This window comes from Rutilus rutilus (genome assembly GCF_951802725.1).
Source record: "Rutilus rutilus genome assembly, chromosome: 5".
Lineage (NCBI taxonomy): Eukaryota > Metazoa > Chordata > Actinopteri > Cypriniformes > Leuciscidae > Rutilus > Rutilus rutilus.
Window position 1 is genome coordinate 35,623,788 of NC_140213.1, and position 16,047 is coordinate 35,639,834.

General features: G+C 36.9%; 1 protein-coding gene across 1 annotated transcript in view; it reads right to left on the minus strand.

The window, feature by feature from the left end:
* cmip (c-Maf inducing protein) overlaps positions 1–8,547 on the minus strand; it is a 30,017-nt gene extending 21,470 nt beyond the window's left edge. Inside the window, exon 1 of the mRNA XM_084409838.1 lies at positions 7,729–8,547. Coding sequence (XP_084265964.1) covers positions 7,729–8,052 — 324 coding nt within the window. The 5' untranslated portion in view covers positions 8,053–8,547. The remainder of the gene's footprint in view (positions 1–7,728) is intronic.
* Positions 8,548–16,047: the final 7,500 nt, after the last annotated feature.

Genomic DNA, 16,047 nt, shown 5'->3' on the forward strand with positions numbered 1-16,047 from the left:
TGACTGATTTATGCTTTCTTCGGACCTAAAGACTGTTATTAGGCCATATAATTTTAGTGATATTATTATTATTATTAGAATAATCTGTAATTGCTATTAGTGTTATTAGTGTCATTAAATGTTTTGTTTATGTCCTATGGAAACAAAACCAAATGCTGACGAACTAAGATGCCGTTTTCAACTTAAACAACAACTGTATAAGGATGATGCGTCTCTTTTATAACAAGCACTCTTGACAATTTGTGAATAGATCACCTCGCAATTAAATTTTGATGTGGGATGTAGTTTTGTAGTCGGTTATGTGGTGATGTCGTTAGGGAAGGCAAATGAATTGTAGACTCCTAATATTAATTTAATAATTTTAATTTAATAAATTTATGTGAAAACAAGCCAATTATTGAATTTAATGAGGTATTTATGAAGTCAATATTCAATATATTTAAAAAAAAAAAACACATCTCTAAGTCTTTAATTAAATTGCATTAGCCTATAGGCTAATCACATATATTTTGGCCATCTTGCTTTCTAGTAATCGATATCAGCATCAGACATTTAAAAAACAATAATAGTTGACTTGACCACTAATGTATGTAATACAATATGCCATGCTATGTTGTGACTACAGTCGCGGCCAAATGTGTTGCTAGGCACACCATATCATGGATTTTAGCATGGCAGGACCATGAAAAATGAAAATAAAAAATCCTGATTTTCCTCACTCTCATGTTGTTTTCGCACATCACGCAAGCACTTAAACTTGCGTGTTTATTACAGTATGTGCGTCGTTGTAAATCTGTTCATCATATAAGCCACCGTGTCTCTTCAGAAGACTTTGGATTAGACCACTCGATTGATTTTTTTTTTTTTTTACCATGCCTTGATAACTTTAAATGGAGGGACAGAAATCGCTCAAGTTTCATAAAAAATATCCCCATTTGTGTTTGGAAATTGAATGTAATCTTATAGGTTTGAAACAACATGAGGGTACATGATGACAATTGACATTTTTGGGTGAATTATACCTTAGAAATACAGTAAGCTGAGCCTTAAATTGCATTAGGGCTGCACAATATATAAAAATTATCGAAATATCGCATATGTATATATCGCGATATGCATATCACAACGGCTTGCAATAACGGGTCATGAACAAAAGAGAAAGAGAAAATCACTCACTGCTCTTGGCTGAATAACTTTTGTAGCTTTAATAAGAATCAGTATATATTTAAAGGGATAGTTCACCCAAAAATGAAAATTCTATCATCGTTTACTCACCCTCAAGTTGTTCCAAACCTGTATGAGTTTCTTTGTTCTGCTGAACACAAAGGAAGATATTTGGAAGAATGTTTGTAACCAAACAGATCTCGTTCCCCATTGACTACCATAGTATATATTTTTTCCTACTATGGTAGTCAATGGGGACCGAGATCTTTTTGATTACAAACATTCTTCCAAATATCTTCCTTTGTGTTCAGCAGAACAAAGAAACTCATACAGGTTTGGAACAACTTGAGGGCGAGTAAATGATGACAGAATTTTCATTTTTTTAAATTTAGTTAAAACTAAGCAGTGTTTTATTTTTGCATTTGATTATTCAGTTTCTGTTGTTAAATCAACCTAATGTTCCTCAAACCCTAAAGCCCGTGGTTTACACTGATGCTAAAATAACACTTCTTATGCTACAGTAAAACTCTACTGTTCACTGTCAGAAGTTGTAGGGATGTTTTGTTGTCACAAAAAGAATGTGAAACACGTATGTAGGTTATATCATTTTAAATATATTTTAAAGCTAATTTTAGTTTATTATACACTTTAAGCATTATCGTATCGCATATTAAATATTGCATTATTTAGCCTAATGAGTTATCGCATATCGCACTTTCTTCAATATTGTGCAGCAGCCCTATCGCAAATCATATCGTTTACATCAACGATACAGTCACATTTTACATCACGATATCTCGATACAACGATGTATCATTAACACCCCTAATTCGGGTGCTCAAGAAACATTTCTCATTATCATCAATATTCAATACAAACAAACAAGAACATGGATAGTCAATGTCCAAGTAAAAAAAAAAAAACGTCCCTCATAAAAGGTCAACGTGCTTTTGTAAAACTGTTACAAAACCATGCAAATTTTGTGTAAATAGACATTTTTTTTTACAGCATGGGCATGTAAAAACTGCGACAATGTGCTCTGTCCCAAAGTAAACATGGCTTCTTCCAGTTAAACTCTTCACCCATGATATATTAAAAGCAAACCATGGCAGGCCAGGAGGAGGAAGCCAATGCAAGCCAAGAAAAAAGAAAAGAAAAAAAGTCTCCAACCAGTAAAGCCAACCGTACAAGTTTACTTATTCTAGTTCCTGTGCATCTAAAAACACCAAAAGCAAAAGAGAAACTCAGTTACTGTACAGACGGGTGCGACTGCATGCCTATGGACTCTATCCAGCACTAAAATCCCAAAGACAGCTGGCTTCAATAACGCCATATATGTAAATCTAGCGCACACATTTGCATCCAAATATGTGGTCTGCACATGTGGCTCTTACACTTGCATATGCTTAAAAACAAAACAAAAAAACCTCTCTTGTGAAATCTAGTCCAAAGAAATTCTCAGTATGATGCAAATGACTGTGGCATGCAAAGTACAATGCATTAGCCAAAATAAAGTTAAAGTGAAATATCTATTCTAAACCAGTTTTGGCTGTAATTCCACCATGCGTCAATCTAGGGAGTGCTAGGAACAAACCAGGTTTTTTTTTTTTTGGTGGGCTGAACGGGCTGAATTTTAGGATACCGTCATCCATTTATGCGTCAGCCTAACCACAAATTTGATGATCTGAGATGGTTTATGCGACAAAAGGAAACTTGACGGCGAGTGTCTACATTACGGATGTGGCAACGTCAGTTCTGTTTTAAAACCTCAACAGCCAGCAGCTGAGCAGATAAAAAAGCTCACACATAATAGGCAGAACTGATATCAATGATACATCTAATTACACGCTACACAAGTAATAGTCAAACCCTTTGTTTACTTTGAGGGTCTCTGCTGGATCTGCACCTATAAACCCAATGCAGTCAGAGTGAAATTTTGTTTTCATGCAGTACAACAGATTAGGGTGACGGTGACGGTGAGGAAATTCTCCCACCGGTTAATCGACGTGTGACAACACTGGTAATTCTGGTATCACCGGGGGTGGGGGAAGGTGTTCTGGGAGATGGAGTTTTTCCCTCTTTTGCACCTCGCTTTTACTTTTTTTTTTTTTTTTTTTTTTCTAATTATGCGAAAAATAAAATGCATTGTAAGCTAAACTTCCATAGGAATGAAATGAAAACACTCGCTCTGCCCACACACCATTATGAATGCCTGTTTTGTGCGCATTTTTCTTTCCCTTTCGAATTAGAGGCAGTTCGGGGACGGCTATTGCTTGAATGGTGGGTTCATTATTATTCTTAATGAAAAACACAACTAACCCTTTGCAGGTTATTTATTTTTAATGAATGTTGCTCTTTTTAACTTTCTATTCACCAAAGAATCCAAAAAAAAACTACAAATAATTATATCAATATTCACAAATATTAAGCAGAACTGTTTTCAACATTGATAAAAAAAAATTTTTTTAATTATTGTGTACCAAATCAGCATATTAGAATGAATTCTGAAGGAGCATATTCAGCTTTGCCATCACAGGAATAAACGATGCAAAAAATAAATAAATAAATAAATTGTAATCATATTTCACAATATAACTGGTTTTCTTTTCTACATTTTTGTTCAAATAAATGCAGACTTGGTGAGCAAAACAGACTTTGAAAACTTTTTTTTTTTTTTTTTTTTTACATTTTACAACCCCCAAACTTGTATATTAAGCAAAACTTTATCAAAGTTGTTCCAAGTACTCACTACAACAATATGACACTGTTAGCTAAAAACAGAGTTAAAAATGTTGGGAATCCCATTCCAAGATGCCTTCAAACCGCCCTGAAGCTGATCATGTGGATGGCCACAGACAAAGCCGCATACATTGCGTCTTGCAATGCAAATATCTCCAAAATATTTCATCAACCAACCGGTTCCATCCATCCATCCATCCTAACAGCAACAATAATGAAAGATGTCTACAATATCAAGACACAAACAACTCAGTACATGCAAAACAATAAACCCTGCCAGTGTTTGAAAATGTCCTCCTAATGGCTTTTCTGTGCAACAAAAACAAAGCCAGCTCCTACATCTCAATTACAGAGCATATTTGGATGGTAGCCGAAGGGATCTCAGGGAGCCACAATAGTTTATGTGCCCAGTCATCACCATAGCTCTGTTTGTTTACAGCAGAAAGCCCAACAGTGCCGTTTAAATGGTTTGTTATAAGTGTAACTTGTTTATTTCCCCTGACCTGTTCATATTTAGCTGAACTCATCTCAACCAGACTCGTTCAGCTTTAGTCATCAGCTTTGCTCAAAATGCGGTTTGATGTGAGTTTGTTAACATGTCCTTAAGCTGAACTGAGACAACCAGAATAGCATTTCAAATGTACTGTACCCAGGTGTTCAGCATCTAACCCGATCACGAAAGGTCTCACCTAGCTGTGCAATGTTTATTCAAAGGATGTGTTATGGTCCATACGGGCTGTTGTCTCATCTGGTATTTCATCTCATTAACAGGATCTAACTTGAACAGCAACTATACCCTGCTTCACAAACAAAATGGTATGCTTGAGGGCATCGGCATAAATGTGCCTTTAGAGGTAGGGCTTTTGATGTCTTTTTAACAAATGAGTGACAGGAAGTATTTATAATGGCACGCTGCTACGCAAATATGATTTAGACTCTGAGAGCTTAGAGACAGTGGTGAGTCACATCTTTCATATCTTCTCGTGAGATCATTTTCCATAGAGATGACTACACTTATCGAAAATGAGCTATCAAAATGCCAAATGTTTAGTCTTTGCTTAACACAGGAGTTCTCGAGAAAATTGTGGGAAAAAGTCGGCATCTTCATGGAAAATAATGCACTTATCATCAAACAGGCGTCATGTGCTACATCTACGAGGTCAAGTATTTTAAGAACATCTGAGCGAGATAATGTAATTTCAACCCAAATGACACCCTGGCACGGTTTGTGCAGGATAAACACCGGGTGAGGAAACCAAACCATCAAAATCGAACAATTTATATGCTTAACATCAACAATAAGGCCTTTCTGTAGATATACTGACCCCTTTCTGAAGCACAATGGTTCGATGCACACTAGAATCACAAACAGGCTAGTCTTTGCCAAAAGAGAACATTAGCCACAGACAACTACCTCCATTAGCTACGGTCAACTGAACACGGGTCACTAGCTAAACATCTATTAGAGACCTTGAAACTAGGAGAAAACCAATACTGAGTGACAGGACTGTCAAAGTACAAAAAGTATCCTAACTTTTTTTTTTTTTACCCTTTCAAACGACATGAGTCTCTGCAAAATGGGCAAACATAAACATACGGTCTGTGTTTGGCTTGGGTTAATCTCAGCTAGCCTCAGAAATCCCAAGGGCCTCTCAGTGTCAGCGGCCGAGCTTCATCCGACAGTCAGACTGTTGTTAAACAAGCAATCTAATTCATTCTGAAGCATTCATTTCAGGAAGAAGTCAACGGCTAATTTGATCATTTCAGAACGATGAAATATAGCTGTAAAATTTAAACCTTTAATTTAATCAGCCATTTGATGATGGCTCCAATGAGCAGGCTGTCAGGATGTCCTGAACTAAGAGACTCTACGAGATTTCATTGGCACATCTGAGATATGATTTACTCATCTGAAAAAGGCAGAGGGTAAAAAATGACTGTCCTCTCCACATGCGCAATTTCTTATGTTTTCGCTTAAAAAAAAAAGAAAAAAAAGTAACTGCCATCGAATGGATTCCCAGAAATCTCCCAGGTGGGTAAATCCATTGTGACCGTGACACCACTTTTCCATTGACAGGCCTCTTGAGCAGCAATTAAGATGTATGCAGTTATGTTTTCAAATATCTAAGCATCAGATCATTAGGTTTAAAATCAGCAGAGACCAAACAAACATTAGCAAGAAAAATAACAAGAATAACAGGATACATAGTCAAAATGTGACTAAATGTTATAAATACTCAATTCATCATCATCTCCGCTGACAATAATTCAATTCTGAAACATTTAACTGTACATCTAGGCATCTCTACACCGCTTTATTTGCTCATGTGATGCAGTTGAGGATCATGCACCTGCAAAAGGCTCACATATTATTTTAGTAACTCTGCTGACCTAAAAAAACCAAAAAAAAAAACCTTGTCCTGCATACAGGACATAGTAGCTCCAAATCCTTCAAGATGAATCAAAAATCTCCTCTAGTTAGGGGTTTCAATCAGAGGTCCACGAACATTTTCCTGATAAAAGTCATTCTGAAGAGAGTCACGGGCTGGGGGTCTTTAACGTATGAAAACCTACTGTTGACCAGTGATCATCCAAATTACCTTTATTTATGATTAATTCTCCAATACACTGGCCTCTGATCATGGTATTTGGAAATGACAACTCATTTCTTAAATTATAACTTGCATGACTTTAACAATGAATAGCTGCCACCAACTTTTTACGGTTTGTTTTTATTGCCAACCCACCTTCTCCTTCTCCTTGATATCAACAAATATGGGAATTCAGCGGAATTGCAATGGAAATAAAAAGTTGTGCGTCAATCATGTTACCATCGAAACACCCCTACATGAAATGATGTAGAATTACTAAAATAATCAAACTGTCATAATCTCATCATCCTTCCCATGACGTGAACTCTTTAAAGGCAAGTGTTCTTTTGATCTCTTTGTATGATTTTGAACAGCAAACAACAGATAATTGAAAACATCTATAGAAATATCAGGTGGATTACATTTTCATTCTAAACAAACCTTCTATTTCTAAAAAAAAACACTTTATAGTGGTAGGACCTTATTTTTAATATATATTTTAAAATGTTAGAATTAGCTGGAGGTGGCGCAATGCAACTAGCCTACTTACTCTTACTTTTCTGAAACATATTTTTCAAATTAAATAGGCACACATGTCATGGAATGACCCCCATCAAATGACAAATCACATTATAAACCCGGAAAACGGGAAACAACGAAGAGGAAGCTGTTAAGTTGTTGTTATTATGACGTCACGGTGTTTCCAGATCTATTTCGAAATACATCCGCTGAATAAGATACATTTTTTCGAGGACTTGTTTGATTAAAAGTTTCCTTAAATGAACTAAATTTTCTAGAAACGATGTTGTTTTTGCCATGCTGTTGAATAGTATGCTAAAACAGAATTATTTGTTAATGTAATAGCCTATTGGTTCCGCGTACATGCCATTCATAAATTAAAATGTATGCAAAAACAACTTCTTTGCTTTTTTAAAGACATATTCCTTACCTAACACACAATCTAAAAAACCCATCCATTTCATTTGACAGAATTCATTTTTATTTTAATTAATGTTTTGTGTTGTTGTACTGAGGTAGTAAACTATACTATAAAACTGTATTTTGGTTTACTGCTGGTCTCAGAATTACCATTATGCAGGTAGCCTACAATATTTTATGCACTCACTACTTTAGCTATATATTGAGTAGAACATGTATACAATCTTGAGCACAATATGAAACAGTTTCAAATATGGCCATTAAAAAAAAGCAAGCCCTGCAGAGAGGTTCTTACCGTGGCAGAGACCAGGCTGCTGTCCGTCAAGGTGAGGTGGTGTGGCTCCCACCTCCGTAAAAATTTGGAGGTGAGGATCTTACTGAGGAAGGTCCGAGGATGTTTGACCACGCACACCTGGATGTCCCCCTCCTGTAGCAATTTGTATCTCATGCCGCTGCTGCTGTGTAAAAGGCTCCTCTTGCTGCAGGGCCCCGCTTTGTGATTATTATTCCCCTCCGGCTGCGGCGCGGACATTTCCCCCAGCAGAGGCTTGCTCTCTTCGAACGGGTAAAACTGATTGTTGTGTAGCTCATTTCCCCCACCGCTCCCGTTAAAATCCATGATTCCCCTCAGCGAAAATCGACGGCGTTGGATCAGATCAGGTGGCTGTCTTTTGATTTCGAGGCCGAATAATGGTCGTTCGCGTGTTTGGCATATAGAGGCTCACGCGATTCACCGTGATTCGACCTCAACAGTGGTACGGAAAAGACAAGGGTCGGTGACGGCGAGGATTGAAGCCATGAAAGCCCTTTAAGATGAGGAAGGTTCGTTAAAGTATAATGTCTTTCCTTTGCGCGACGCAAGCTATTCAATATGTTCGGGCCATTGCCGTATCCATTCCGCTTCTCTCCACTGCATATTATTCCAGTCTTCCCGCACCAAATATGAAACAATAACCAGGTACAAGATCCACAATGTGTTCAATTCGCCGAATTTTATTTGTTCTTCAGATGCTCGGAGTCATGGTTCCCTTTTCTGTCTTTTTTTTTCTCCCTATCTCGGTGGAGGAACCGAGTGCTTCGACAGGGCTGTGTGTGGATTGGTCCGGGCTCGTTCATGTGATACCGGAGTGACGTCAATGGGGAGGCGAACGGATGCGCGTTTCTGTTTGATAGGGAGCGCGCACTTCCCTTCTCTTGCCTCGCGCAAAATGGAGAAAAGAAAAGGGGGGATATGGCAGACCGTTTTAACAATGATTTCTTACAACCAACTAGTATCGATTTTACGTTGCAAATACTTTAATTACTGGTATGCAATTCAATTATTAATGGTAGCCTACCTTTTCAATTTCACTACTATTTCAACTAGGCATATAGTCTATAGGCCTACTAGAACTCCAATAGTGGTTGTTCAATTCTTTTATTAATTAATTAGTTAATTTATTGCATGTTAGTAGCCTACTTATGTCCTTGCTTCTGCTTACTATCCCAAAAGTGACAATTATACCATTGTTGTTGGTAAACAAATGGGGATCTACAGATTGTCTAATGAATATGAATAGTATACTCTAAAAATGATGGGTTATTGTTTTCAACCCAAAGACTGTTGGGTAAGGAAGCTGGGTTGATTTGACCCAATTTGGGTTATTAATTGTTATTAATCAATACCACTTTGCCTATCCGTGTTTGCAGCACTTATTACAGGATTAAGAGTGAAAAATAAAAGAAAACTATAGTCAAAGTAGAGATAGAGAACTTTACAAATGTGCAGCGAGGAACATGTTCGTTTAAAACTGGACTGGTGGCATGGTGAGCAGGAACTGAAACTGAAAAAGAGCATATCAGTGCTCGCTGCGATTATGACAAGAATATATGTAGCAAAAAAAGAAGAAATCTAATCGAAGAGGAGAAGAGAGAACTTTGAAACTGACTGCAGCGAGGAAGATGTTCTTCTTAAACTAGAGTGTTTTCACTCTAGCGGGGTCTGATGAGAGGGAACTGAACAAGGTGGAATATGGCACTTGAGAGGAGTGCTTTTAAACGGAGAGAGTAAAATCGCTACAATAGTTGATTCCCGACTTTTGGTGTTTATTACAGGCTTTAAATCTGTTTCTTAGCTGCACAGTGCACTCAGTCTGATGGTTTTGGCTGTAGCGTTAGTGTGTTCGTTTGTGGGAGAAAAAATAAATATGGTAAAATTTATAGCTATATATTTATAATTAAATAAGCTGTATAACTGTTGAGTTTTGCATTATTTTCTGCACTTTTTCTCACTCACTCACATATATGTACAGTACACGTTGTTTTTACTCTTTTTGTCCATCCCTGGGTGTTCGTGCTTATTAATAAATGTTCCTTTTGATTATTACAGTTGCCTGTGTTCTTACTGTAGTAATTTTACATGTATTTTTTAATGTCCAACCATACAATTTTAGGTTAATTTTAACCCAGCAATATAGTAATGTTCAAAAATAGAGTTAAAGGTGAACTAAGTAACTTTTTTTACCTTAACTGAACAGCTTCGGAGTCATTGGAATGGTCATATTACTTATTTCGGGTTGAATGGTGGTCGTTTCGCACCCCCCTGGTGCCCGTGAGCGGAAAATACGCACTTGCAACTTTGGGGCGGCGGGCCGCCGGCCGCCGCGTCAGGAAGTCTCGCGTGATATCAGGTCTCGCGATGTAAACAATTGCTTTACGGCCAAAAGAAATCTGCTAAAATGCCGTCATTATTGCGCTCCCTCACGCTGTTCGAACCCGAATGAAGAAGACGTTTTAAAGAATATCCCATCTGCTTTGATGTCGTTGATCTGCTAGCCTCTGGTGTCTGAGAATAGCCAACGAGTTTTTACAACAATGTTGTCAAATATCTATTCCGAAGCTGTGGGGGGAGCTCTAGAGAGAAACCTGCGAGCAAAAAGCGAGAATACAGCGAAGAAATCCCGAAGTTACTGAATGCAGCTTTAAATAAGACAGCTCAGCATGTTGGGTGAAACATTTAACTTGACCCAATGCTGGATTTCCAAAAATTACCCCAATTGGGTCGTTTTTAACCCATTATTTATTAGAGTGTAACTAGTAAAAATACAATTGTAAAATATATTATTTGCTATTGGATACTTAGTTATTTCAAAAAGTAGCCTATAAAAGATGCAGCCCTTAAAGGCTGTATCAGTGATTTCAGGCCCAAAATGTTTTTTTATCACATTCATCTAATCTTTCCTAACGATCCGCTAGCTGCCCGCCCCATAAGCATGCCGTCAAAAAAAACGCGTCTCTGTTGGCAGCCTAGGCTCTGAGATCTGCACACAAAAACAATTGGTTTCACCAACCGCTCAAAACAAATAGTGTTCCAACCAATCACCGACAGGGGGGAGGGTGTTGTGAGGTTTTGTGCTCGTGCACGGCTGCACACGAAGTCGGAGCTGAAGAAGAAGCTGGCTCAAAACCTCACAACACCCTCCCTCTGTCGGTGATTGGTTGGAACACTATTTGTTTTGGTTTTGAGCGGTTGGTGAAACCAATTGTTTTTGTGTGCAAATCTCAGAGCCTAGGCTGCCAACAGAGACGCGTTTTTTTTGACGGCATGCTTATGGGGCGGGCAGCTAGCGGATCGTTAGGAAAGATTAGATGAATCTGATAAAAAACATTTTGGGCCTGAAATCACTGATACAACCTTTAACTTTTGGTGCTCTAGCGGTTAATAAAAAAGAACTGTATGCGTCTTACGGAAGAACATTGTAACCGGAGCTACTTCTCTCTGTTTATGTGAGTCACACAGGTATTGGTCTACTCCGCAGCGGTACGACCCGAACCAGTCTGAATATAAAACCTTATTAGGTGTACCGTAGTGATTCAGGATAAGACAAAATACGGTTTGGAAAACGGATTTATGATGTACTCGCTTATCATATAAATTAAGTAAATTTTGAGCACAAAAAAAGTAATGGACTGCAAGAATAAATATTAAAACAGCTTGCCATAGAGGACACGGGGTTTATGTCATACTGTTATTTTCTGTACACATTCATTCTGTAAGGCTTCTTTGTTGCTGAAGATGAGCCATCTGTCCTGTGGTTCACAAGCTTTCGTAATATATAACCAGTTCAACTGAATAAAAAAATGATTTTGGGGGGGATGGGCAACCCATAAAAAGTCACCTAAATGTTTTTTTTTTTTTTTTTTGTCTGATTGTTTTAAAGAATAAGACATCAAATATATGGGAAAGCTGATTCCAGATATCTTCTGGAAATTAGAAAAATATCTTCTATATTGGTATTCAAAATGTGTTACATGCTTTTTAATGGCTTTTCAGGAGTCTTGTTTAAACTGCACAAATAAAACAATTAAAATAGAAAAGGAAACATACCAAAAAAAAAATAATTCAAAGCATTGTTTCTGCCAACATATATTGTAGTTAATTAATTGTATAAAATGTATAAACATAAAATATGTGTGGCAACTTGCCCCGACCTGACTAAAAAACATTTTAAACTTTGGGTTTAAATCTGTCTTTATTTTATAGTTCAAAATACCGTAATGCAGTGGTGTATTCTCTTGTATACTCAACACCTATTACAAAAAAAGAAAAGAAAAAGGATTGGAAAAGAATTCTCAAAATGTGTCCTAATTTAGAATAGTCTTGAAAGTAATTGAGGTTGACACTATGCAAATTTACAGAGTTTAAAATTCCCCTCATTGTGTTGCAGTTCACAGCCCTCCGTCCGACTTTTGACTTAAAGAGCAATGTCTGAAAATAAATAGGCCCACATTTGGTCATTTGAGTTACATATTTATTCAACTAGGATACTACTTCTGACCGCTCGCTCTCATTCCGCATTAAGTGCACAAGATTTCTTGGGAGGCCGAAGCAAGCAGGGCCACCCGTACTCTAAACAAAGGCTCAGTCACAAAAACGAACACTCCCCCGCTTCTGACAACATTGTTATTGTGCTTGTAATCTTTCCTAACGCATTAGCGACAACATATTTTATCAGAATGAGCCGAGGCAGTGCGGAGCAGATGACCAAAACCAACAGAGATAGTGTTTGTTCATACACTTCCAAATTCAAGTGGTAAAATCCTTCACTAAAATGCACCAGTGCTCAGATGCAAACAGACTTATGAAACGGCCTTTTGTATCAGCAAGTTAAAGGGAAGTGAGATTCTTATCTGCACTCTCATTCTGAGACTACAGTGCTCTAGCGCAATCATTTTTTTTATCAACCCTCTAGTATTTTTTTACTATAAAAAATATAGTGGGGGGGGGGGGGGGGGGGGGTGGGGGGGGGGGGGGTAATTTAGACCAAAACAAATTAGCATTTTGAATTTGTTTAATATTTTTTATTTAATCTGAATGGTATGGAATTTGGTGACTTTTGTGGCACTTGCTATGTGAATCATACAGTCAATGGATTTGAAATACTTTTCGAAGAAAAAGAACTTTTTCGAAGTGATCTGAAGTCGCGGGCGCTTCCTGCTGTGTGACGTGTGCGCAGACTGGTGCATAGATATATATACTAGATTTCGCCTTGGCTACGGCAGTTCATTGGAACGAATGTCTTTAATGCGACATCTAGTGTATATACATCTATGCACCAGTCTGCGCACACGTCACACACGACGTGGTTGTGTTATAAGAGGTAAAAACGATAAAAATACTGTTCGGTTTCTCACACAAACCGCTCGTTTTGTGTTTTAGGCAATCAGTGTGTACTTACGATGGGGAATTGTTTAATTTGGACGATGGGGAATTGTTTTAATTTGGACTCTGTGCTTGTGTTTTGAGACAGGGACCATCGACCTGCATTATATGACTGTCAGACAAGAACGGTTTGACCTAAAAATATCAAAATTGAAACTACTGCGGAAAAAAAGACACCTACATCTTGGATGCCCTTCAGGTAAGCTAAAACATACCAAAATTTAATTTCAAAGTGAACTATCCCTTTAAATACACAAGATTTTTTATAAGTGGAAATGTACGTTTCTGGTAGAATGTTCCCAAACAAGTATTCATTACTTCAATGAGCTCATTGCTTCTGCCTTAAATTATTACATTGTATAAATTAGTTTTTAGCTAACTATGATTTGTACATTTTGAAATACATAACTTATACAGTTATCTCTGATAATAACCTCTCATGCATTTTCTGTAAAGCTGCTTTAAACCGATGTAGTGAAAAGCGCTATTCAAATGAATGCGAACTGAAAATACTGCATTAATTGAAAAATAGCATCATTTTATTTATTTTTTTTACAATTTTATATAGAAATAAAGTCCATAATTTAGATGTGAATATTGTTTAGTAAGACATTCTTTCCTAGGAATATCCTTGTCAGTCTTTTCCATATAGTAAAATTTCACGCTTTTATTATATTCAAAAAACGTGGATGGAACATTCTTAAGAAATTCTCTTTCAGTGGAAATTAGGACAGTCAAACGGGTTTGGACAAAACACCCTCCATTCCTGATGACATATTTGTTGAGGGTGGGACTGTCATATCTTCCACTGTGTATTCTGCTGATGTATGAAAATTGTACGGTCTGTGGAGTCCGTGCAGATAATGAGATCACCACCTCAAGGACTGATACCAGCCTGATTAATCCCACATTCACACGCTGCCCTGCCTTTTCACTGACGGCTTTGTTCCATGTATGGTTACTGGGATGAAGGCATCACATCCCTGCTGGGAATATGTGGTAACGTTGTACTGTGTAAGCAACCAAAATGGTGAGTAAGAAAGGCAAACTGCATCACTTGACTTCCACAATCAAATGAACTGCATACCTCCTGACCAGCCTCTCGACGAGGAAGTGAATCAGGCCGAACAGATCATACGAAGTTATTCACAAATCAAAATAAATGTAGAGGAGGAAGTCTTCTGTTTATGGTGTGAGTGAACATGGTGGGTTGATATAAGAGGTGTCAGAATGTGGAAATCATAAATCTTACAGACTTGCATTCAAATGAGTTTTGCATGCACCCCAAATATAATCTGGCCCTTTTCCCATCACATTCGCATTCCTCAATCTGACCAATGGATTTCGAAAAGTCGCTTGTTTGGACCCTATATGCAACAGTCGGTCACATGCTGTAAACTTAAGCTGAAAGTGAAACAGCTGTCTGTGGTTGTTTGTTTCTTTGATGATGTGGCCTTTACAGGAAACCCCTCTTGTATGCAAGGAACTTTTTTCAGTCTATGTAGTGGATTTTGTAAAAAGTCTTTCACTTCATGCAAAATCTTTAGTTATAACCATTAAGTACCATGGATTTTGAAGCACATTTTCCCCACAAATATGCCTCGTTGTACACCCTCATTATCCTCTTGATTCAAGTGATTAAAAATTTTCATCGGAATAATTACATACATCAAATTTGGCTGAGACACTACCCCCAAAAGATAAAGTCATTATTGTGTTAAATGAGAAAAGCATCAAATAGACATTATACTTTTAGGCTCCAACAGCCATGATTTGTTTTCGGAAGCTGCATCTGAGTTGTCTAAAGATCTCTGAAAAATCTATAGGTATATTTACAGATGTTTATTGCAGCTCAGAAGTGGCATGAATGCATTTATACTGAAATTACAATTGCATAAATAATGCCATGAGATTAATGGGTTTTAAACGAGTATGAAAGAGAGAAAAAAAATTCTCCCAAAAATGAAAATTCGTACTCTCCCTCATGTCCATTCAAATTTATATTACTTTCTTCTGTGGAACACAAAAGTAGATAATTTGAGAAATATTACAGTATTAAGAATTGGGTGAGATGTGTTTAACTATCATAAAGATAATGTCATAATTCAAAAAAAATTAAATATCCAAAATAGACCCAAAATAGTTTTGTTTTCTAAAAAAAAAAATATATATATTTATATATATATATATATATATATATATATATAGGGGTGAAATGCGACCTGGACATGTTGTTGACATTGTTTATGAATTTTGTCAACTAAAGTGGAGCACACATATTATTGATACACTATTATAGTTTTTGTTAATATTTAGAATTATATTTGCTGTCAATTTTTTGTCATTTCATTGTGCGTTTTTGAGTTTTCTACATTTTATTAAGTTTATCACAAAAAAATTCATTACTTGAAATAAAATAAACATTAACCGTAAATAAAAAAAATATATAAAAAATGCAAACTTATTTTATTTAAAGTAATGAAAATGCTTTTTATTATTATTATTATTATTATTATTATTTTAGTTAGAAAGTTAACAATAAGTAACCCTGGATTACACATTACACAGATAACAGACTATAAAGCCACATAACTTCGATGTTGATTTTACATGTCTAGAAATCGGCACCTGCCCTTTTTCATATATTTTACAGTCCTAGGTTACAAAGGACTTTAGGATGTCCAGCAAGACCCAGCATGCCTATCTCAGCAGCACTAGCTACCCATCAGTGTCACAGTCACAAGACCTCTGGTTAAATTTAAGTCCTGTCATGTGAGCGGCCCAGTTTGAGTGATTTTACCCCATCCTGTTTATCTTCAGTAATCCTGTTAATCCAATGCCTGCCTGTACTGTTTATTCATACACACGAGACCAAACATGTTCATAGACACAACTTATGATGGCACCCATTAC